This window comes from Rhinatrema bivittatum, chromosome 1 (assembly GCF_901001135.1).
Source record: "Rhinatrema bivittatum chromosome 1, aRhiBiv1.1, whole genome shotgun sequence".
Classification (NCBI taxonomy): Eukaryota; Metazoa; Chordata; class Amphibia; order Gymnophiona; family Rhinatrematidae; genus Rhinatrema; species Rhinatrema bivittatum.
In genome coordinates this window covers 614,824,829-614,848,365 of record NC_042615.1, presented here as the reverse complement: position 1 = coordinate 614,848,365, position 23,537 = coordinate 614,824,829, and the positions used below count along the sequence as shown (strand labels likewise).

The 23,537-nt window shown below is 45.2% G+C and overlaps 1 protein-coding gene across 4 annotated transcripts in view; it reads right to left on the bottom strand.

Annotated features, from left to right (window-relative positions):
- SEMA6A (semaphorin 6A) overlaps nt 1–23,537 on the bottom strand; it is a 214,032-nt gene that overhangs the window by 35,490 nt on the left and 155,005 nt on the right. For all 4 annotated transcript variants that reach the window (XM_029571094.1, XM_029571069.1, XM_029571077.1 and 1 more), the window contains exon 11: nt 19,635–19,766. In XM_029571094.1, the coding sequence (XP_029426954.1) occupies nt 19,635–19,766 (132 nt within the window). The remainder of the gene's footprint in view (nt 1–19,634; nt 19,767–23,537) is intronic.

Below are 23,537 nucleotides of genomic sequence, written 5' to 3'. Positions count from 1 at the left end.
ACAGAACTTGATATCAGAATTATTTCAGTGCTATAGGTGAATAATCTGCTGTCTCCTGCTTGCAGTTGGCTTCAGACATAATCAGTAATGAGCACTATAAATCAAATCACCTACCAGCTTTTATATTCTATATTTTATATTATTGAAAATATTAATTTCAATCAATAATACAATAAATACTTATTGAGAACCACTTTCATTCTCCTAAAGCCAATGTAAATGCTTTCACTGTAGTGCTCCTGCTCAAAACAAGGCCAATGTTTCGGTGGGAAACTGCCTTCATCAGGGGTCAGAAAGGTATTACACCAGAATGAAACAAATGCCAAAAACCTAAACAATTATATTCAACACAATAGCAAAATCATCAATACATGCACATTTGAATAAGTTTCTTCAGAACATATTAAGTCAAAGTTTTCAAAATGGCGGAGCACTCAATAAAACATTGCCATCCACCACTTTAAAATAACAGATAGGTCAAATTGTTTGGTCAATCAAAACAGACTACTAAGAGCTCAGCTAATGATTCACAATAAAACATCAAAAATACTTCAAGAACTCAAGAAAATGCAGACCATTCCATTTCTTTATTTAAATCCTGCAGATAAACAGTATGTAACCAGAATATTAACTTCTGCTCCTGCCTAAGAAGTATTAAATCATAATTGCCCCCACAAGATCTAATGTGGGGTTTCTCTAATACCAGACAGGGTTCAACAAGAAGCAGCATCCAACCTCTGGGGAATGATAAAAGAACTGTGATGTTCTATCATCCATATCCTTAAAACTCTCTTAGGCCTGAATTTTCCATTCTCACAGAGAATGGTGAATCCCAGCGGTAACGGGGGAAAGCTGGCAGCGATAACACCGTGGTGGTGCGATCACTGCCTGCTTACCAGGCGGCGGCTTACTGGCCGCGATAACTTGGCTTACCATATCACCACCAGCGAAGATACCGCCGCGTCCGCCTCCTCGCTGCCCCGCCTCCTCCCCTCCCCATCCCGACTCCGCCCCTACTCTGCCCCCCCCACTTGCTATCGCACACGAAAAGGGACTTTTCGCGTGCGATACAGATAGAAAATAACCCCCTTAGTTTTCCGTACATAAAATAACTTGCATGGACAACATATAAGATAAATTACACCACTGATGTCACAGGTACCGTATTTCCACGCATATAACCCGCGGGTAATGTGCGTTTTTACCTACCCCGCATGCCCCCCGCGGGGTATAAACGTGGGCGGGTTATCCAGAAAAAATTTTACAACCAATAAAGTTTCCCGACTCTGAATAGGCTGCAGCTGAGAGGAGTCCGTCCTATCCCTGCGCCCGGCCGCTTCCTGATTGGTCGCGTGTTAAATCTAGGCCGCAGGCGGGTGGGCGCTTGTTCCAGGCGGCGGCGGCGGGGGCGGGTGGACGCGCGTTAGTTCGAGACGGCCGGCGGGTGGTCGCGTGTTAAATCTAGGCCGGGTCGCACAGGCGCGCATTCATTCACTGCCGGTGGGGGCAGCCCCCACCGGCAGTGAATGAATGCGCGCCGAAAGCAGCTTGTTCCAGGCGGCGGTGGCGGGTGGACGCGCGTTAGTTCGAGGCGGGTGGTCGCGTGTTAAATCTAGGCCGGGTCGCTCAAGGCAATCTAGGCCGGGTCGCTCAAGGCAGTCACATGCCGTGACGTCACGGCATGTGACTGCCTTGAGCATCGAATCGCAGGGGTCGCATTCATTCACTGCCGGTGGGGGCTGGGGCAGCCCCCACCGGCAGTGAATGAATTCATTCATCCAGGCGGAGGAGCCGGCTGCTTTCAGCTGCCGCTGCCGGCTGCTTTCGGCGCTCAAGGCAGTAGCGGCGAAAGCAGCCGGCTCCTCCGCCTGGATGAATGAATGCGACCCCTGCGATTCGATGCTCAAGGCAGTCACATGCCGTGACGTCACGGCATGTGACTGCCTTGAGCGACCCGGCCTAGATTGCCTTGAGCGACCCGGCCTAGATTTAACACGCGACCACCCGCCTCGAACTAACGCGCGTCCACCCGCCACCGCCGCCTGGAACAAGCTGCTTTCGGCGCGCATTCATTCACTGCCGGTGGGGGCTGCCCCCACCGGCAGTGAATGAATGCGCGCCTGTGCGACCCGGCCTAGATTTAACACGCGACCACCCGCCGGCCGTCTCGAACTAACGCGCGTCCACCCGCCCCCGCCGCCGCCGCCTGGAACAAGCGCCCACCCGCCCGCGGCCTAGATTTAACACGCGACCACCCGGCTCCCGCCGCCCGCCTGGACCCACGCGGCCCTCCGACAGGTATTTAAAAATTTATTTTTTTTTTGAATTGCGGGTTATATGAGGAGGCGGGGTATATTAAAACTTTTTTTCATAAATCTTGAAAACCTGCGGGTTATGTGTGTGGGCGGGTTATATACGTGGGCGGGTTATTGTCGTGGAAATACGGTAGTTCAAATACAAAATGTGTGTAAAGGTAAACCCTCTCCTACGAAGGACTGAGAGCAGATGAAACAACAGCCACCAGGACAGTGGCCTCTGTTGCCTCTCAAATTCTCCTCATGTCGGAGGTCAACTTGAAATTCTGAATGTACTACTGTGTCTCTGATGTTACGACCTCTGTATAGTGTGAAAAGCGGTGAATCTTTAAATGCTGAGTGGAGTAGCAAGACTCTAATATTTCCTAATACCCTGCTATATTCTGAAGATCTGCGGGGAATATGGTAAAATATAGATCATATATGACTCTTTTGGATGCTCTCTTAATAACCGCAGCAGGGTAACCTTTTTCTGCAAAAATATCGTGCATGTCTACAGCCCTCTTCTTGTACTCAGTTGTTGTAGAGCAAAGTCGCCACAATCGAAAAAACTGGCCAAATAGTAAGTTGTCCCAGAGGTGTTTGAATGACAGCTTGAATTCTGTAATAAAATATTTCTGTCTGTAGATTTTTTTATGAATCAAAAATTCAAAGTTATCTCTAACTAACATAATCTTAATATCTAAAAAATGACAAACAAGTGTCACTGGTAGAAGATGTCAACTGTAAATTACAGTCACATCAATTATGCCATGTCAGAAATGTAGGAAACATCTCTTTACCCTCTGTCCATAACAAAAGAATATCATCTATGAATCGCTGCCATAGTGCAGTATAAAGACTCGAATGGGCACTGAGGGAGCCATATCTTTTCAAAGTTACACATGTAAAAGTTGACCATAGTGGTTCCCATGTTCATTTCTTTAATTTGCTGATTAAACTTCCCATTAAACATTAACATTTTTTTTTCTAAAGCTAATGTTGCTAGTTCACAAATAAAGGAAGTAGGAATACGATCATAACCCTTCCATGTTTGTAAAACTTCCTCTATGAACCCCAAAGCCACATCTTGAGGTCTGTTTCTGTACAGTGAAACAATATCTATACTGACCAAACATAAATTCTCAAATAGACTTTGATAATATCTGAATAATCACAGGTTTAGGAAGGCAAAAGAGGGACAAAAGGCCACAAGAATATCAACAAACACTGAGAGCAGCTCTAAAAGTGAACCCCTGACCAAGATGATACGGCGACCTATTTTGAATAGGGGGTAAAGAGATGTTTCCTGCATTTCTGACATGGTTCATTCAATGTGACTGTAATTTACAGTTCACATCTTCTAGCAGTGACACTTGTTTGTTATTTTTTAGACGTTAAGATTATTTTGGTTGGTGATAGGTTTGAATTTTCAATTCATAAAAAATCTACAGACAGAAATACTTTATTACAGTATTCAAGCTGTCATTCAAACACCTCTGGGACAACTTACTATTTGGCCAGTTTTTTCGATTGTGGCGACTTTGCTCTATAACAACTGAGTACAAGAAGAGGGCTGTAGACATGCACGATATTTTTGCAGAAAAAGGTTACCCTGCTGCGGATGAGCTTCCACACTGGAAGCCCGAGGTCCCCCGGGTGGAGCCCATAAGGACCTGGGCCACTTGGACTTAGGTGGGCCTCGCAGGGTCTCCAGAGAGGTAGTAGAGAGGCATGCCCACAATCAACAAGGGAGCGTGGTCTGACTTCACACTGTTGGTCTGGAGAAGCAAGGAAGACCCAAACAGCGTAGATGACAAGGAAAGGGACAGAGCCAGAATCAGGTCAAAAAGGCAGAGGTCAGAATCCGAGGGTCAGTCCAAGGAATAGTCAACAAGGCAGAGGTCAGGTTCCGGAGGTCAGACGAGGTCACAAGGCAGGCAGAGGTCAGGATGCAGGCAGCAGACAGGAAGATCGAGGAACAGGCCAAGGTCAGTACCAGAGAGACAGCTGGAGGGTACTGCCTGGGAAGACGAACAGACAGACACAGGAACAGAAGGACGCTGTAACAGTAGAACACTGGAAAAAGGCTGGAACAGTAGGATCCTGGAACAAGACTGGAACAAGACTGTGAATGCAAAGGCAACCTAGCACACAATACAATGCTGCCCCGATTGCCAAGGCAAGGAAGTGACTTCCTTATATCGTTCCATCAATCAGGGCGTGCCGCGGAGCTAGGACCCGTCCCTAGCCATACAAGAGGCGGGCGGTCTGCGCGTGCGCGTGCACATAGGGGCGTAGCCAACGCCACTGGAGACGCCGAACTCTGGCGTGAGGCATGGTGTGCAGTGGAAGGCCCGGCGACCACCGCCGCGGGATGCCGAGGCCTAGAGGAGCTTGCGGCTGCTGCTGGGGAGGCCGACCCATAACCTGCAGAGGAACTAGCGAGGTGAGCAGGCCCGTGCATGGCTGGGGGTGGACAGGGCGCACAACAGTACCCCCCTTCTGGGCCTCCCTCTACGCGGCCGTGGCTTGTCAGGGTAGGTCCTATGGAAGGCTTTAAGGAGTTCTTTGTCGAGAATGTTGTGGAAAGGTTACCACGAGTTCTCCTCGGCCCCATAACCCTCCCAGGCTAAGAAGTACTCCCATTTACCTCGACGCCGACGGACGTCGAAGACCTCTCTTACCTGGAGAGATGAGTCTGGTTCAGTAGAGATGCGTGGAGGTGAAGGAACTGTACGAGAGGGCCAGAAGAGGACCAAAGGCTTCAACAGCGAGACATAGAATGTGTTATAGATGCCCATGGCACTTGGTAGCTGTGGCTGATAAGACACTGCTCCCACTTTTTGAAGCACCAGAAACAGGCCAATGTATTTGGGAGCCAGGCGATGAGAAGGAAGTCTCAACCTTATGTGTCGGGCACTTAGCCACACCTTCTGACCAGGGCGGAAGACTGGAGCGGGGCGTCTATGGGCATCAGAAGTATGCTTGAAGCGTTCAGCGGCCTGGGTAAGGTGTTCTTTGACTTGATTCCACACCTGTCAAATGGTGTGGGCCTTGGATTGCGCAGCTGGAGAAGAAGCAGTCAAAGGAACTGGAAGTGGCAGCCGAGGTTGTCGTCCGAATACCACGGAGGATGGAGATACATTGGTGGCAGCAGCGACGTGGGTATTATGTGACAACTCAGCCCAAGGTAGCAAATCAGACCAGTTGTCCTGCTGGTCATTCATGTAGGAACGAAGGAATGTTTTCAAGGTCCGGTTGGTCCTTTCAGCTTGACCACAGGCCTGTGGATGATAGGCCGATGTGAAATTCAATGTAATATTAAACTTCTTGCATAAGTAGCGCCAAACTGTGACGGCAAACTGTGGTCCTCGATTGGGTATTATTTCCTTTGGGAGTCCATGGGGGCGAAAAATGTGTTTCAGGAACAGTTTCGCTAGTTCTGGGGCCGATGGGAAGCCCGGCAAGGGAATAAAGTGACCCATTTTTGAAAAACGGTCAATGATGACCCAAATTACGGTATTGTTCTGGGATGGAGGCAGGTCTGTGATGAAGTCCGTTGAAATGCTGGACCATGGATCGGTAGGTGCGGGAAGCGGCTGGAGTAGCCCCAAGGCCGTCCGGAATGTGGCTTCTGTTGGGCGCAGCGGGACATGAATCCACATAATTACAGGAGTCTTGCCCCATGCTGGGCCACCAGTAGTATCTCCGCAGCATCTCTAGGGTTCTGGTACGACCTGGGTGTTCTGCCAACTTGGAATCATGGGTCCATTTCAGAACTCGTTCACATAATCTACGTGGAATGACAGTTTTCCCCACAGGAACTGTGGTGGTCATGGTGAGGGATACGCAGGCAGGATCTATGATGTGTCGGGAACATCAGGGACATCCTCTGGCTCAAAGGATCTAAACAATGCATCAGCACAGAGGCTCTTGAGACCTGGGTGATAGCGTAGGATGAAATTGAAGCGTTCGAAGAAGAGCGCCCATCGGGCTTGTCTAGCATTCAAGCGATGAGCCTCTTTCAGGTGCTCAAGATTCTTATGGTCGGTGAAAATGGTAAATTTATGTTGCGCCCCTTCCAACCAGGAACTCTTGGAGCGCCAACTTGATGGCGAGAAGTTCTCGGTTAACAACGGTGTAGTGCTGTTCTGTAGGAGAGAACTTATGGGAGCAAAATGAATAACCTATCAGTTTACCCTTTGGAGAAAACTGACTTAGGATGGCTCCGGTTCCAATTGTGGAGGCATCGACTTCGACGACGAATGGACATCTTGGGTCTGGATGCTGAAGGCAAGGTCAGGAACAGAAGACTTCTTTTAACGTCTGAAAGGCAGCTTGTGCTTTAGGTGTCCACACATGAGTGTTAGCCCCTTTCTTGGTCATGGCAGTGAGCAGAGCAGCTAGGGTAGAGTAATTGGCAATGAAGCTCTGGTAATAGTAAAACCAAGGAAACGTTGTAAGGCCCATATGCCTACTGACTGGGGCCAGTCTCGGATCCCTTGGACTTTCTCTGGGTCCATGGAGAAACCTCGATCAGATATGATGTACCCTAGGAAGGGTAAGCGGTTTTGCTCGAAGAGGCATTTTTCTAACTTGGCATATAGATGATTCTCTCTTGGAGGACGATTCGAACATGATCTCGATGGGACTCAAGGTCTTTGGAAAAGATCAAGATGTCGTCAAGATATACGACTACGAATGAGTACAAGAGGTCTCGGAGGATTTCGTTCATAAGGCGTTGAAAGACCGCTGGGGCATTGCATAGCCCAAAGGGCATCACTGTATATTCATAGTGACCATCCCTCATATTGAATTTGGCTTTCCAGATATCTTCGGGTTGGATGCGTACCAGAATGTACGCACCCCTCAGATCCAACTTGGTGAAGATCCGTGCCCCTTGAAGGCGGTCAAAAAGCTCACTGATAAGGGGCAGAGGGTAACGGTCTTTGCGGGTTATGGCATTGAGCCCTCTGTAATCAATACAAGGGCATAGACCGCCGTCCTTCTTCTTGACAAAGAAGCCTGCTCCAGCGGGAGAGGGACGAATGAACCCTTTTTCTAGGTTCACTTTGATATACTCAGACATGGTTAGTGTTTCTGGGTGAGACAATGGGTAGGTTCTGCCCTTGGGAGGCGTCATGCCCAGCAGAAGCTCTATGGAGCAATTGAACTTGTGTAACGGAGGCAAGGTATCCGCCTTCTGCTTTGAGAAGACGTCTTCGAACTCAGCATACTGAGTAGGCAAACCAGATAGAGTTGTAGACTTCATGACAGAGACTGCGGGGGATACTTGACATAGGCATGTCTTCTGGCATTGGGAACCCCACTGCACCAACTGCAGGGAATGCCAATTGAACTGGAGTTCGTGGACCTGGAGCAAATGCAGCCTCAGGATGACTGGATGTGTGGAACATTTTAACACATAGAAGGACATCTCCTCCTCACGGAGAGTGCCCACGGTAAGACGGACAGCCACTGTTCGATGGGTGATGAGTCCTGGAAGATGTTCTCCTTGAATGGAGGCAATGCGGAAACTCACATCTAATGGCTGAAGAGGAATGTTCAGAAGCTTGATGATGTCATCCATGATGAAGCTGCCACTTGCTCCTATATCAATAAAAGCAGTGGTGGTGAAGGAGTGGGCCTCGATGCCCAGAGAGACTGGAAGCAAGAGTTGGGGGCCAGTGACAGTCGCGCCTAAGCTCGGGACCCCCGCCGGTCTCAAGCATTGCAGTTTTCCGGATGGGACGGACAAAATTGCCGAAGATGTCTGGAAGTGCCACAGTAAAGGCAAAGACCCTCCTTCCTCTGACGAAGACGTTCGGTCAGAGTCAGTTGCCCACGGTTCACTCCATAGGTTCCACTACGGGAGAGGGTGGTGGTGCTGGAATCTTGGAAGGAGGACTCTGGACACGCATGGGACACGGTGTAAGAGAGCAGGAAGCCTTTACTTCTAGGTGCCTTTGCCGGAGACGATGGTCGATCTTCCCGGTGAGGGAAATCAGGTCCTCTAGAGATGTGGGAGTCTCATGGACGGAGAGTTCATCTTTGAGATAGCTGGAGAGTCTATCTAGGAAGATGGCTTGCAGACAATCTTCTTGCTACCCGAGCTCAGTAGCCAGTGTCCTGAATTCCACTGTATACTCAGAGAGGGAGTAGATCATGGCTGGCTACAGCTTTGCAGCCTGGGTCTCCGAAGGTCTGTTTGAAGAGAGCAACAAACTCGGGTAACTTGGAAAGTATAGGATCAGAGCGTTGCCATAAGGGAGAGGCCCATGCCAGAGCCTTCCCTTCCAGGCGGGAAAGGATGAAGGTCACCTTGGTTGTTTCCTTCGGGAACAAGGATGGTTGCAGTGCAAACTGCATGAAGCACTGATTGAGGAAGCCAAGACAGGAGCGTGGGCCCCATTGTATTGAGGAGGTGCAGGGAGCGCCAACGATGCTGTGGGTAGCATAGAGGCTGATAGGCCCACGGGATTGGCCAGGGCTGTATCTCTTAGCTGGAAACTGAGCTCTTCTACCGAAGAGGCCAGCAATTCCAAAGCCCTGCGATATTCTTGGACTGTGGCGGCCAAACCTGGTAGGGCCCTGGAGGTGGGAGACTCCGCCGAGTCCATGGCCTTGGCAACCTGTTGTGCTTGAAGGTGGACCCTTGTCCTGGAGCAGTGGAGAACGGCTCCCTGGTAGGGACCAGGAAGCACCTGCCCCCAGGGGGCGGAGCACAGGAGGAGACAGAGCCTAGGATGAGCTTTACGACTGGAAGCCCGAGGTCCCCCCCCCGGGTGGAGCCCATAGGGACCCGGGCTGCTTGGACTTAGGTGGGCCTCGCAGGGTCTCCCAGAGAGGTAGTAGAGAGGCGTGCCCACGATCAACAAGGGAGCGCGGTTGGACTTCATGCTGTTGGTTTGGAGAAGCAAGGAAGACCCAAACAGCGTAGATGATGACAAGGCAAGAGACAGAGCCAGAATCAGGAGATGTGGTCAACAAGACAGAGGTCAGAATCTGAGGGTCAGTCCGAGAAGTAGTCAACAAGGCAAAGGTCAGTTTCTGGAGGTCAGACTAGGTCACAAGGCAGGCAGAGGTCAGGATGCAGGCAGCAGACAGGAAGGTCGAGGAACAGGCCGAAGTCAGTACCAGAGAGACAGTCCGAGGGTACTACCTGGGAAGACAAACAGACAGACGCAGGAATAGAAGGACACTGAAACAGTAGGACACTGAAACAAGGCTGGAACAGTAGGACCCTGGAACAAGGCTGGAACAAGACTGGAACAAGACTGTGAACTCAGAGGCAACCTAGCACACACTACAATGCTGATTCGATTGCCAAGGCAAGGAAGTGCAGGCAGGGACTTCCTTATATCGTTCCATCAATCAGGGCGTGCCACGGAGCTAGGACCCGCCCCTGGCACACTACAAGAGGCCAGGCGGTCCGCTCACGTGCGTGTGTAGGGGCGTGGCCAATGCCACTGGAGACGCTGAATTCCGGTGTGAGGCCTGGTGCGCAGTGGAAGGCCCGGTGACCGCCCCCGCGGAACGCCAAGGCCTAGAGGAGCTCGCAGCTGCTGCTAGGGAAGCCGACCCGTGACCTGAAGAGGAGCTAGCGAGGTGAGCAGGCCCATGCAATGGATCAGACCCGTGCAATGGATCAACTCTCCTCTCAAAGAGGAGAGTTGTTGATCCATTGCTGCTGTTGTGTTGGAAAACACTAAAATATTTTCTTCCAACTCATTACATTTGGCAATAACTGGCGATAATTGCTGTAAAATTGAGCTTCTCATTTCTATGATGGCTTCCCAAATTGTCACAAGGGAGAAAACTGTAGGTCTTTGCACAGTAGACAACAAAGTAGGCATTCTCAAAGGGAGAGACCCCGCAACGTTGCCCCAATACCTTCCAGCAATACATCTTCATCCAATCCAGACTGTCCTCAATGAAACTCTGGACTCACCGGTGCTACCGGCGCCCTGTCGTTCCCCACGGGGCTTAGCTCACCGGCACTCTGGTGTGGCAGCATCTCCCTCGACTCTAGGGCCCCTCTCGTAGCAGCAGAATTATCCAGTGGGGTTCCCTCTACGGGGATAAAAGATGACAGAGAGCCAGGGAGAGAGGGGAGCTCAGATTCCCCTCCCCCTCTCTCCAGCGGCTGAAGCCCCAATATTGAGCTGCTGCGCAGGATGTGGGCATCCATCGGGCCAGAGAAAGGAGTTGCCGGAGGAACTGCAGGGTAGGGCTCTGTCCTAGGTTTCTGCTTTCTTCCCATCACAGGTAAAGAATGTAGCAAGAAAACAAAATCTTGAATATGCCCGAGAGAGCTGACGGCGTGCAAAACCTATCGATCGGCCATCTTGGATCCGCCCCCCAGACAGGTGATTTGATTTATAGTGCTCATTACTGATTCTGTCTGAAGCCCACTGCAAGCAGGAGACAGCGGATATTCACCTATATCCAATGGTTATATTCTTATGATTTCCTCTGGACTTGTGTACTCCTTAGCCAAGATACAAGCTTGAATCCAGGTTTATTTTTTTTTTACTGTAAAAATATTTTGACTTAACAGCAATGCAAATAAGTCATGCAAAACTGACAAAAACAGGGAAAAATAAAAACAGTTTCTCTATATATGCAGTACACGTTGCAGATGTAAATGACTGGATATTATTTAGTGTAAATGGATTTTCAGGGCCATCGACAGTGTTCCCACTATCCTGCATGGGGGACGTCTGACTCCCTTCTAACCTTTCCTCTGGTACTGCTCCAGCTATCTCGCGGTTTGAACGACATGGATGCCTGTAGTCTCATGGGGCTGCTAGTTCAAACCACGAGATGGTTGGAATGGTGCCAGCTCCCTCCCTCCCACAGTTAAGCAGCAGCATTACCTATCATTCACTGTTAATGCACCTGGGGGTCATTTGTGCCAACTCACAATTTCCTTTTTACCTGCACAATACAGATGCAGAAAGAGTGCATGATGTAGGGCGAATAACATAGAAATATACAGAAACATAGAAATGACGGCAGAAAAGGACCAACAGTCCATCCAGTCTGCACAGCCAGCTTATGGTAGTCTCTGCCGGGCCAAACAAGTCACCCCCATGCTTTTCAGCTTCCCAGACTGACAAAGTCAGAGCCCTTCTTGGTTGCTGTTTGAGTCCGGTCCCCCGTTACCTCTTGCCATTGAAGCAGAGAGCAGTGTTGCAGATGCATCGAGAGATTCAGGCTTTTTTGGTTAAGGGTAGTAACAGCCACATCAGCAAGTTACCCCCTATGCTTAATTGTTTTCCCAGCCCACAAAATTCAATGTCCTTGTTGTTTGCTATCTGAATCTAATTTCCCTTTTCATCTTTTCCCCCTGCCGTTGAAGCAAAAAGCAATGATGGAGTTGCATCAACAGCATTTTTATTTATTTATTTTTTTTTTAATTGGCATGAAAACACTAGTAATGGGAGTAAACTCATCCAATCATAACTACTTTAGTCAATGAAGCATTTTGCTTTGAAAGATGCACATAGACAGCATGTTCCACATGAGCTTGAAAGACCATGCAGCTTCCCTCTTCTGAGGATGGGACTTGTGCGATCTTGATGGCTCATGTACAAACTCATCCTTAGACAATTCTTATGTTGATCCAACAGAAAAGCACCAGAACCTGCAGAGAATCTCGTTTCCTCCAGGACCCATACAGCTCCTAGAATTCCCCACAAAGGACTACTAGGTTATACCCAGGGCCCTCCACTTTCTTGCAGCAGAGTTTTCAAGATTCTGTGGCAAGAATTAGCAAATTTTGTAGCAATTTTGCATAATTTGGAATAAGATTCACTATGCGAAAAAAGTCAATTTTTGTATTGAAAATAATTCACAATGGGGCAGATTTTCAAAGGGTTATGCTCGTAACTTACGCGCATAACCCCGAGAAAGTGCCCTTGCGCCCGCCGAGCCTATTTTGCATAGGCTCGGCGATGCGTGCAAGCCCCGAGACGTGGGCGTCGGGAAGGGGGCAGTCTGGGGGCGGTCCCGAGGCCTCCGGCACGGCGGCTGTGCTGGGAGATCGCGCGCCGGCAGCCGGCCTGCGCATGCAAGTTACGCCTGCCAGAGGCAGGTGTAAAAAGGACAACAAAGGTGGGGGGGGGGATTTAGGTAGGGCTGGGGGGGGCGGGTTAGATAGGGGAAGGGAGGGGAAGGTGGGGGGGAGCGGAGGGAACGGGGAAAGCCATCGGGGCTCCCCTAGGGCTCGGCGCGCATGTTATAAAATCGGGCGTAGATTTGTGCGCGCCGGGTTGCGCGCACAAATCTACGCCCGCGCGCATGTTATAAAATCTGGGCCATTGTTTTTAAACAATATTTAAACTATATGCAAATAAAAATGTACCAAGCACAAAAAAAATCTACACTTTATCAAGTTAAGAAACAAGTAAAAAAACTTTTAACTATGAAATGTTGCTTTTGTTTTCTATTGAAATAGTGTAACTGTCCTTTTTAGATTATTTTGAGAAAGTTCTTGTCCTCTTTCCAGTTATATGAGCTTCGGTATGCTAAAATGCCCTCAGCATCAGCAGTCTGTCATGCTGTTAATTTCACAGAAAGATATGGGCACATATAATGGATGCATGGTAACGGATACAGAAAGGGGGTGAATTGGCCCAAGTTTGACACTTGTCAGTAGCAGCGCCAGTCATGAAGATTTTTAGAACTGAAAGTATTGCTCTCTTTGCCAGCTGTTAGCAGCAGTTGCAAACTTCTTAAAACACATTCAGGTCTTTGTAAATGGTGCATGATCGGTAGAGATGTGCAGCCAAAAAAAAAATTGTACTGGCTTTTTCTTGGTTATTTTTTCCTACTTTATTTTTTGTTTTGTTTCAATTTTAGTCTGCACTAATTTTGAGTGAGTGCGCACTAGCGCGCATCAGTGTGCACTAAGTCAAAATCAGTGTGCACTAAACATGAAATAAGAAAATCGCTGCCCATCCCTGACCACTGGCCACAAATGCGGCTGTAAGAACCTTTGTATGAAGATGAAATTCTTCTACTGAGCCATCACTCCCAAGAATTATATTGAAATCATTTTTGGTTTCATAAGGATTTAAGAGATCTTTAAAGGATGAAGGATTCTGACTGCTTTATCTGTCCACTCCAGCTTCACCACCGACCCTCTTCTTCACATCAGAACAGGAGGCAGGGGGTGGGGAGCAGCAGAAGGAAAGGGTTCCCTGCATGCTCTTTCAGGCTGATGCAAGATTGGCACGCTTGAGCGCTCGCTCTCCTAATGTGTGCCGATGCACCTTTCTGGGGCACCCGGTGTAATATTTAAATGGGCTGCCGTGGTAAATAGGAGGCGCTAGGGGAAACTGTGCATCCCTAGTGCCTCCGTGGCAGCAGGCACCCAGAAGAGACAGTTGTCAGCGGGTTAGGAAAACAGACGCTCAATTTTTACGAGCGTCCGTTTTCCTAATCTGTGCACAGCAATGGCCTAGGAAAAGGGACGCTCATTAATTGAGTGTCCCATTTCCTAACCTGCTGGCACACTTTTTAATTTTTTTTTTAAGATTTTTCCTTTTTTGGTTCCTCCGACTTAATATCACCACAATATTAAGTTATAGGACCTACAGAAAAGCAGTTTTTTCTGCATTTCTGTAAACCTTTTGGGGTCCTCTAGAATTAACGCCTGCTCCAGGGGGAGGCGTTAATTTTTGCGGGAGAAAATGTGCAAGTGCCGCCTAAGGGGATGAAGGGAGTGAAGCTGGAAGAGGGGTGTTAAACCCCTTCCTCCCAAATATAAAATACAAAGCATGCCTATGCAGGAGAGGGACAATTAAGAGGGGGTAAGGAGAGGAGGGGGAAAAGATGGGGAGAGAAGGAAGAGAAGATTAGGAGAATGAGAGGAAAAAGGGGGCAGTTGAGCGAGAGTGGTGGTGACAGGTGAGGGAAGAGACTGTGGTATGGTTGGGCTGTTGGGGGGGGGGGGGAATGGAGCAGGAAGGAAGAGACTGGTGGGGATGAGCTGGGGTTGGGGAGAAGAATGATTTGTGGGACTTTGAGTCTTCCCCAGATTTTGTTTTGTCCACGAGTCTTCTCTATGTCCATATTACCTGCTCCTCTCTGGACATGTAAGAATAGGCTGATCAGTCACACTCACAGCTCACTGGGTTCTGTTTTTTTTTTCTTTTTTTGCTGGGGGCGCTGTAATTTGTGTTGAGTTAAACACCCCCGATCATTTTCAAGAGTTGGCTCCTATGACTCCAGTTGTAAAAGAAAACTCCTTGGAGTCCTCTTCTTTAAGACACTAACTTTATCCATTCTGTGTGTCATACAAAAAAACCCCTTAAAACAACAGTATGAAATTTTAGTTGGCCAACAGACACATCTAGCTGAAAACTTCATTTATTTTTTTTGCCAAAGTTGGGCTTGAAATTGTTTTGTTAATTCTTTATTTTTTTTGTAATATAAAAATAACAAAATGACCACAATATGGACTCTAAATATATTAAAGCATAAGAGGATTATTCTCATATATAGTGCACCAAATAGTTTATGTTAAACCGGTGTCTCTTATCATCATCACATTCCTTCTTATACACAAAATCCATGAACTACTGGCTGACCAGTAAAGAGCTTGTTAAGTGAAGGCTGCACAGCGTTTGAAATGACAGATACCCCTAGAGAAGATACAACTCAAAATGTAGCCCTTGTTAGGTGGCTACATAGAAGATGAACTAGTTGATGACGCTATGAGCAGATACGTTTTTAACTGCATTTTGTTTATCCTCAGCCAGGGATTTTTACAACATTTTTATTTGAAAGAGTTGATAAGTTATAGACTCAGCCAACAGTTTATGGATTTTGTATATAAGAAGGAGTGCGATGAAGATAAGAGGCATTGATTCAATATAAACTATTCAGTACACCCTATATGAGAATATTTCTCTAATGCTTTAATATATAGTATTTACAGTCCATATTGTGCTCATTTTATGGTATTGCAAGCCATCTTTTTGTATTGCAATTCATTTTCACCTTGAAGGGTGGTTATTGAGCTTAGTGATTTTTTTTTGTAACATTCAATCTTTTAAAAACAACAGACTCTAACTCAAGATTCAAAGAAACATCAACACTGTTCTCTGTACTATTGGGCTTTTTTGAAATGTTGATGTTCTTAGGGGACTGAAAGACTCAACATATTGGCACAAGAATACAGATAATTACAATTCAAGGTTACTGGCTCAGATTTGGTTAGGGTCAGTAGAGGCAGACAGTCATTATTATGTGTAAGCTATTTGGTGACCTATATGAAATAAGCCTCTTCCCAGAGGATAGGAATCTATAGTGTTAAAATTCATCATTATAATTGGCTTGACTGCTAGCAGCCTCAGCATAAAAGCCTAGAAATAAATCAATATGGGAACCCTGTCAATCCCATAAAAGATCCCACCAGACCAGAGTTGAAGCCATTTAACTGGTCAGCATGAGGAACCTTGTACTGACACTTCCCATGCTGTCATGAATGGAAGACAACATTATTATTTTAAGTGCTTTTCAGGAGTACTAAAATTCACCGGAACTTTGTTTTTTTATTTCTCTCCTATAATTTGACCATCTTCATTCACTGTTCCCCATATGGCATGCCCAAACTGCTCTAGGAACCTTTGTTGGCCTAACATTGGCCAGTAGAGGCTGCCACAGTAGCATCAGCTCTCTTCCTTCTCTCCCTCCCTCGTTCCCTTGGCTTGAGTGCACAACCTCCACAGCATGTCCAAACTAGAGCCTGGATCTCTTGTGCTGCAAGGGGCAGTAGTGCAGCATATGTCATGGGGCTGGCCCAGACAGAGGTCAATATTCAATGGTGCGGGAAGCAGGAAATCAATAAGTTAAAGCTAACCGGCTCAATATGATCAAGATATTCAGTGGGACTTAACTGGGGAAGTCTCCCATTGAATATACTCAGCTAAAGTTACCCAGAAAAAGTTATCTGTGCAAATATTGGAAAAAAAAATTTGCATGCCAAGCAGATGCCAATCCTGCCCCCCCCCCCCCACACACACACCCCCCCCATGTCCTACCTTAAAAAAGATGTTGGGCAATTCGCCACCTCCTGAATACCCTAAAGTGACCCAGTGGCCAGTGGGCTGAATACTAAATGCAATAGAGCTTTTAGCACCCAGCACATTAATATTAATGTATTCACTCTGTTCCAAGTGAAAAGACCAATGATTTGTCTCTTCCTCCATCTCCTGGCTCTGTGCTTTCAGCCTTGCTGCGCTGGATGCCTGGTGTGGACTTCCTGAACTGGCATGTCATGCTCCCTCTCTGACTGAATTGAAACCCAGTTTAAAAACTCACCTTTATGAAGCTGCTTTTAAATCCGTACCACTTCTCTAGAACAAGTATACTTCCTATAGACTTGTTTGTCATGTACGTTTGTCTTGACTAGATTGTAAGCTACATGGAACAGGGACTGTGTCTCTAATGTGTATCTGTGCAGCGCTATGTATATCAAGTAGCACTTTGGAAATGATAGTCGTAGTAGATCATTTTATCTGGCTATCTTTAGTCAGTTAAAAGTTACTAATTTCTTTTTCTTTTTTTAATTTTTTATTTATGCAATTTATTAATTTACAAATCAAGAACAAATCTTGAATATTGAAAATATATGAAGTTCAGATCCAAAACAAAAATACCATATAATCAAAAAGGGCACTTCATACATTAAGTCCACAATCCCCAGGATCCAAGAAATACTAATATAAAAATAAAGAAATATGTCAGCACCTCGAGAGGGGGGGGGGGGGGGTTTAATAAACACAATAAGGAGAGATAACACACAGCCATCTTAGGAAACATAATAATGACATTTACCCAATACTATGTTGAGAGACTGCAATTTTGTCACTCAGCAATTGTATTAATTGTGGGGGAAGAAAAAAAATATATGAAACTTCCCTATACTTGATATAACACTTACAGGGGAATTTTAAGAAGAAAAAGGCCCCTATTTGCAGGACCTTTGGTCTGAGGAGCAAAAATTGCTTTCTCTTCTTCTGTGTCTGTTTAGACACATCAGGAAAGATCCTGACCTGAAGTTGCAAAAAAAAAAAAGGATCCAATCTATGCCTAAAGAAAAGCTTCAGTATCCAGTCTCCATCAGGTTCTAATACAAAAGTTACTATTAATGCTGCCAGAGTAACTTGAGCAGAGTCAGAAGTCTCTAGGAATTCGGAAATATTCAAAGCGAGTGTGGCAGATTCCGCCAACATGCTCTGACAAAATTTCATTAGCAGTCCCAACTTGATTTTCTTCTCTCCCTTTTTTCAAACGGGGTAGATAAAATGCTCGTGACAGTGGGGGGACTGCTGCCTCAGAGACTTTGAGAATTTCCATTAAATATCTTTTAACCATATCTTTTGGAGATATTTAAGGCATCTTAGGAAAATTCACAAGGCAAAGATTTCTGCCCTTAATGACATTCTCAAGGTTCTCAATCTTACTTAATAGAAATGAATTATTTTATAAAAGATTCTTGAGGAGACTTGATAGAAATCAAACTTGTCTTAACCTCACTAATCTGTTGAGAGGTAACCTTAGTAGCATTTTCCACCATTTGTAAACGCATTTCATTTTCATTTGATCTTAATACCAAAGAGTTTAACTGATTAGAGAGTAAGTTTCCAAGTCCTTCAATTGTCTCCCATATGGAACCCAAAGTTACCTGTACAGGTCTCACCAAAGAAAATTGCAGATATGTAGGCAAAGGGGTAGAAAATCCTCTTAAATTCATCGAAGGTTGCTCTCCTATGGCTGCGTTGCCGGCAAACTCGTCGAGCAAAGCTGCTTTGGCGTCTGCACTTCCTCTTCCCGGAGAAGAACTCCCTGCCTGGAGATTTCGACAGCCTGCATCATCGGCAGGCGATGTAACTAGGTTTTCTTCCCGGTTCCTGAGTGCAGCAGGGTTCGCTGGCACTTGTCTCCACATCAGGGACAAAGATGTGTCCGAGTCCGGTAGGGAAACTTGCTCCTCCTCCACAATTCCCAGCTGATGCGACTCTTCTCCCGATGGTAAGCCCCCCTCGAACGACGTGGTCATCCATCGGGCCAGTCACAGGCGGCTAGGAGTAACCCCAGGGTAGGTTTTCTCCCTTGCACGTCTTTTCCTGGCAGAATGGGGCATTTTCAGGCAATACATTGAAGAATTCCAGAGACGGAAACTGCCACGGCGTTCAAACTATGAGTGCCGACGCCATCTTGGATTGAAAAGTTACTAATTTCAAAAGGGGGTTGGTCCCTTCACTGACAGCTGTGAAATGAATAAATTAGTACTGATATGATGGGAGTTGTCAGCTCTATGCTTTTAGTATTCAGCTCAGGGGCCACTTTTGGGAATTCAGCCAGTAGGGGTGGGAGTGGGGGTGAGGATTTGGCCAACACCTTTTTTAAAGTAGGGGTTCAGGACCCACTAGGCAGGCTAGCTTTTCTTTAAGTTATCCAGCCAACTTTAAACCTGCTATTCTTTCAATCAGAGTTAGATACCTTTATTTAGTGAGTGCTGAATATCAGAAGGGCAGGAAGTTTAAAACTGCTAGACTGTCCAGCTAAATCCTGAACTTAGTCAGACAAACCCTTTGAATATTGACTTCCTTTTTTAGCACATTTTTCCTTTAAAAAAATGATGTATTCACTTTGTCTGCCTATGTACAAATTATCTCCTGAACCATTTAACCTATAGGAATCACATTTTCAGGATATATAAAAACCAAAATAATGTTTTCCCAGAAAACTCAGGGAAATAACCCAAAACTGGAAAAACTGAAGTTTTTCCATCAAGCCAAGAGAAAAAGTGTTCCTATGAATTGCTGTGCAATTCTTTTCTTACTAGTTTAAAGTGAATACTCAAATCAACCAGACTGCTAAATGCTCCAACTTAAAAAAACAAAACACCTGCTGGAAATATAAAATCAGCTTATAGCATGCTTAGTACAAAATAGTCAATGAAATCCCTGCAGTTATGGACAGTGCCACAGCCCCACTGTCTACTAATGTCAGAAAGATTCTGCTGACACGGAAGGACATCTGGATAGAAGGGCATAAGACAACAGCCCATGGTCATAACGTCTTTCCTGTCCAGAACAAAATTGGCAAAGAACTTAAAAGCTTTGTCATTTCAAATGTTCCAAACTTAAAATACATAACCCAACAGTTCTCTAGATTATATATTGCATTGCATTACATCATAGTTTGCTCAGCATTTATAGCCTCGCTTTCAAGCTCATTGTCAGGCTACAGGCATACCTTTGAAAGCAGGTAATTTTAGTTTAATGTGAAGCATGATCAAAGTGAAGAAGGTCTTACCTTGGCTTGGGCACTCTTTCATCAGGAACAGGCGTCCACGTGGAATCTGGAGACTTTTGTTCCTTGAATCTCCCGGTAAATACATTGGCAATGTCTGTCATATCATAAGCGCAGACAGCGGAGCCTGGGATACTGCAAGTGTGACATTTTTCAAAACTGGTTACTCACTCTGCAGCTATGCATACAATTTTGACTGAAAAAAGCTTAACAGAAGCTTTCCTGTCATGCATTATTCAGTACCGAACTCTAACCTTTGCGTATTGACAGCAAAAGTCTTCCCCAATATAAAACATACAAATGTACCAACCAGTCAATCAGTTCCTGTTAAGTACTTTCACTTCTAAAGGCCTCTCGAAAGAAAGACCTAATTACAGAGAACGTAAAGGGAGAAAGAGCCCTGAGAAAACTGGAGAACCACGGGCTGCCCACAATGAAGGACAGTCAGTGGATTGTCAGCCCATGAGTTGGATGTAGAAGTTAGTAGCACATTCCCAAAATTAATTCACACAATGCCTACAGTGACAGAGACAAAATCCGGAAATCATTCACTGTTGTAGCTGGGACCGTCCTATGGTGATGCATCTGATTAAACCATGAGAGTGGATCAGCATGAAACCACCCTGTTAAAACTTTTTGTTTAATGTACTCTAGTTCTCCTTTTAGTATCTGAAACAAAGGTCTACTTTACCTACTTGGTTTCCAGATTTTGGAAATAAAATAGGTTTAGGGCCTTGTTTTCTAAGGCTATCGCACGCCACTGCTACCTACATCGGGGCGGAGTCAGCCCCGGAAGAGGAGGAGTCGGGGCGTCACCGGGGCCGATTCTGCGAGGACGGCACGGACAGCGAAAAGGTAAGGGCCTTTTCGCTGCCTATTTCGTGCCCAATAACTACACCTTCTATGGTGTAGTTATTTTCATGTTATATATATATAAGTTAGCAGAGGGCATTCAGCCAATCAGATTGCGACTTGGCCAAAAATGCAGAGGTAAGCAACAGGCAGTTGTGGATGGTTTGCTCTCTCCTGTTCTCCATTAATATAGACAAGAAGATCAGAATGCTGAATACAAATGTGGAATCTGAAGCAATATTTTAACAAGTTATTAGATGTTGTAAGTAGTCCTCATGATACCAGAAAGTCATGGGCAGGAGGCTTTTGTGGCTTTGCTTTGAGTTCTCTCACTCAAACCTGTCCAAAGGACATTTTTTATGCCAGGATAGGCATGCATACATTATTGGTTGGGATACAGAGGTAGGCAGCAAGTCACTCACTTACAAGGTATCTGAAAACTCAAGCTCAAGGCAGTAGGTCCAGTGTTGCTCAGAGTAACTTCAGGATCAAGGGGTGATCCTGGAAATTGCAGACCAGTGAGTCTGACATCTATGCCAGGCAAAATGGTAGAAACTATCATAAAGTACAAAATTGCTAAACATATAGATAAGCATAGTTTAACAAGACAAAGCCAACATGGATTTAGCCAAGGGGAGTATTGCCTCACAAATCTGCTACATTTTTTTGAAGGCGTCTATAAACATGTGGTAGCTAGTTGATACAGTGTATCTGGATTTCCAGAAAGCATTTGACAAAATCACTCATGAGAGACTTGTTAGGAAATTAGAAAGTCATGGGAGAGGTTGCAGTGTCCTATTGTGGATTGCCAATTGGTTAAAAAATAGAAAAAATGAAAGTAGGACTAAATGGTAAATTTTCCCAATGGAAAAAGGTAACTAGTGGAGTGCCCCAGAGATGTGTTCTGGGATTGCTGCTTTTTAAAATATTTATAAACATCACGGGAACAACAAGTGAGGAGATCAAATCTGCCGATGACACAAAATTATTCAAAGTTGTCAAATCACAAGAGGATTGTAAGAAGTTGCAAGAGGACATTGCAAAACTGGGAGACTGGGCATGCAAATGGCAAATTAAATTTAATGTAGATAAGTGCAAAGTGATGCATTTTGGGAAGAGTAACCCAAATTATAGCTACAAAATGCAAGGTTCCACATTAGGAATCACTACTCAGGAAAAGGATCAAGATGTTATTGTTGAAAATATGTTGAAATCTTCTGCTCAGTGTGCAGCAGCAGCAGCAGCCAAGAAACCAAATAGAATGCTAGGGACTATTAGGAAAGGAACTGATAATAAAACAGAGAATGTTATAATGACTCTGTATTGCTCCATAGTGCAACCTCGTCTTGAGTATTGTGTGCAGTTCTGGTCACCACATCTCAAGAAAGATATAGCAGAATTAGAAAAGGTACAGAGAAGGGCATCCAAGATGATAAAGGGGATGGAACAATTCCCCTATGAAGAAAGGCTAAAGAGGTTAGGACTCTTCAGCTTGGAGAAGAGATGGCTGAGGGGAAATATGATAGAGGTCTATAAAATGTTGAGTGGAGTAGAATGAGTAAATGTTAATTAATTTTTTACTCTTTTGAAAAGTACAAAAACCAGGGGATACACAATGAAGTTTCTGGGTAATACATTTAAAAGTAATAAGAGAAAATATTTTTTACTCATCACATAAGCTCTGGATTTCATTGCCAGAGTATGTGGTGAAAGCTATTAGTATAGCTGTATGTAAAAAAGGTTTGGACAAGTTCCTGGAGGAAGAGTCCATTAACGAGTATTAAAGTAGAGCTCCAGAAATCCACTGCTTATTCTTGGGATAAGCAGCTTGGAATCTATCTACCCCTTGGGATCCTGCCAGGTTCTTATGACCTGGCTTGGCCACTGTTGGAAACAGGATACTGGGCTTGATGGAGCCTTGGTCTGGCTCAGTATGACAAGCTTTATGTTCTTAAATATAGAAATTCAGATTAAAAAAAAAATCCCAAGACATGCTCTAACTGTATTTTCAAAGCAATAGTCCCCTGGGGTGAAAATCTATCACTCATACAATTGACCTTCAACTCCCCTGCATACCTACAGCTTTGCCCAGGCATGAATAATATGGGTCTCAGGGAGCTGCTGGATCATAAAGTGGGAAAAATGCTTTAACACAGTATAGAATACTGACTGAAAAATAAGAGATGTAATTGAAAAAAAAAGAAAGGAAAAAGCTAAAAAGTACAAGAGCTGCCAGCATAGAAGAAAGGTTGAAGTTGTTAATTTTACATTAAAGATGTCAACTTGTGATAAACACTAGCAACAAATACAAAATCAAAATGACCGTAGGCCTACAAGGGAGAAACTCAAATGTCAGATGTGGGTTGGACTCCTCTACAGTGATATGGGACATGTGAGATGTATTCCAGGAGGACATTTGACTACTGTAGAATGTAAAGCAGATCTAGTATTTTCTTCACCAATGACTTTGTAAATTGGCCTCAAACTGGTTTAAAAATTCAAACTGAATGATCCTGAATAGCCCTGCAACACATTTGAAGCTGACTTCCAATATATTGTGGAGAATGTTAAAAGAAGAAGGCACTATAGTTATTGTTGTGAGTACATGTACTTATCCTCCTACTTATTCTGCCTATTTTAATTATCTAATTAGCTATATAATTAGACCCCCTTCCTGTAAATAGCGATTCTTGTGAGTACATGTACCTGTATATAGCATTTACTCCCTTATGCTTCTGGTGGTTCCCCCCTTGTATGCTATGTTATATATATATATATATATTGTGGTTCCCTCCTTGTATGCTATGTTATATATATATATATTGTAGTTCCCTCCTTGTATGCTATGTTTCATTGCACGCTGTTTAGCAGTTTTATGTGCTTTTATCCTTGTTCTCTGTAAAGCTCGTTTAGCTACCGTTATGTTCTATGTAAACCGATGAGATGTTCCCAACGTTCATCGGTATATAAAAGGTTATAAATAAATAAATAAAATCAATAACTATATGTACACATGGCCAGAAATATTCATGGTCTAGTTGACTCAAGCTCAAA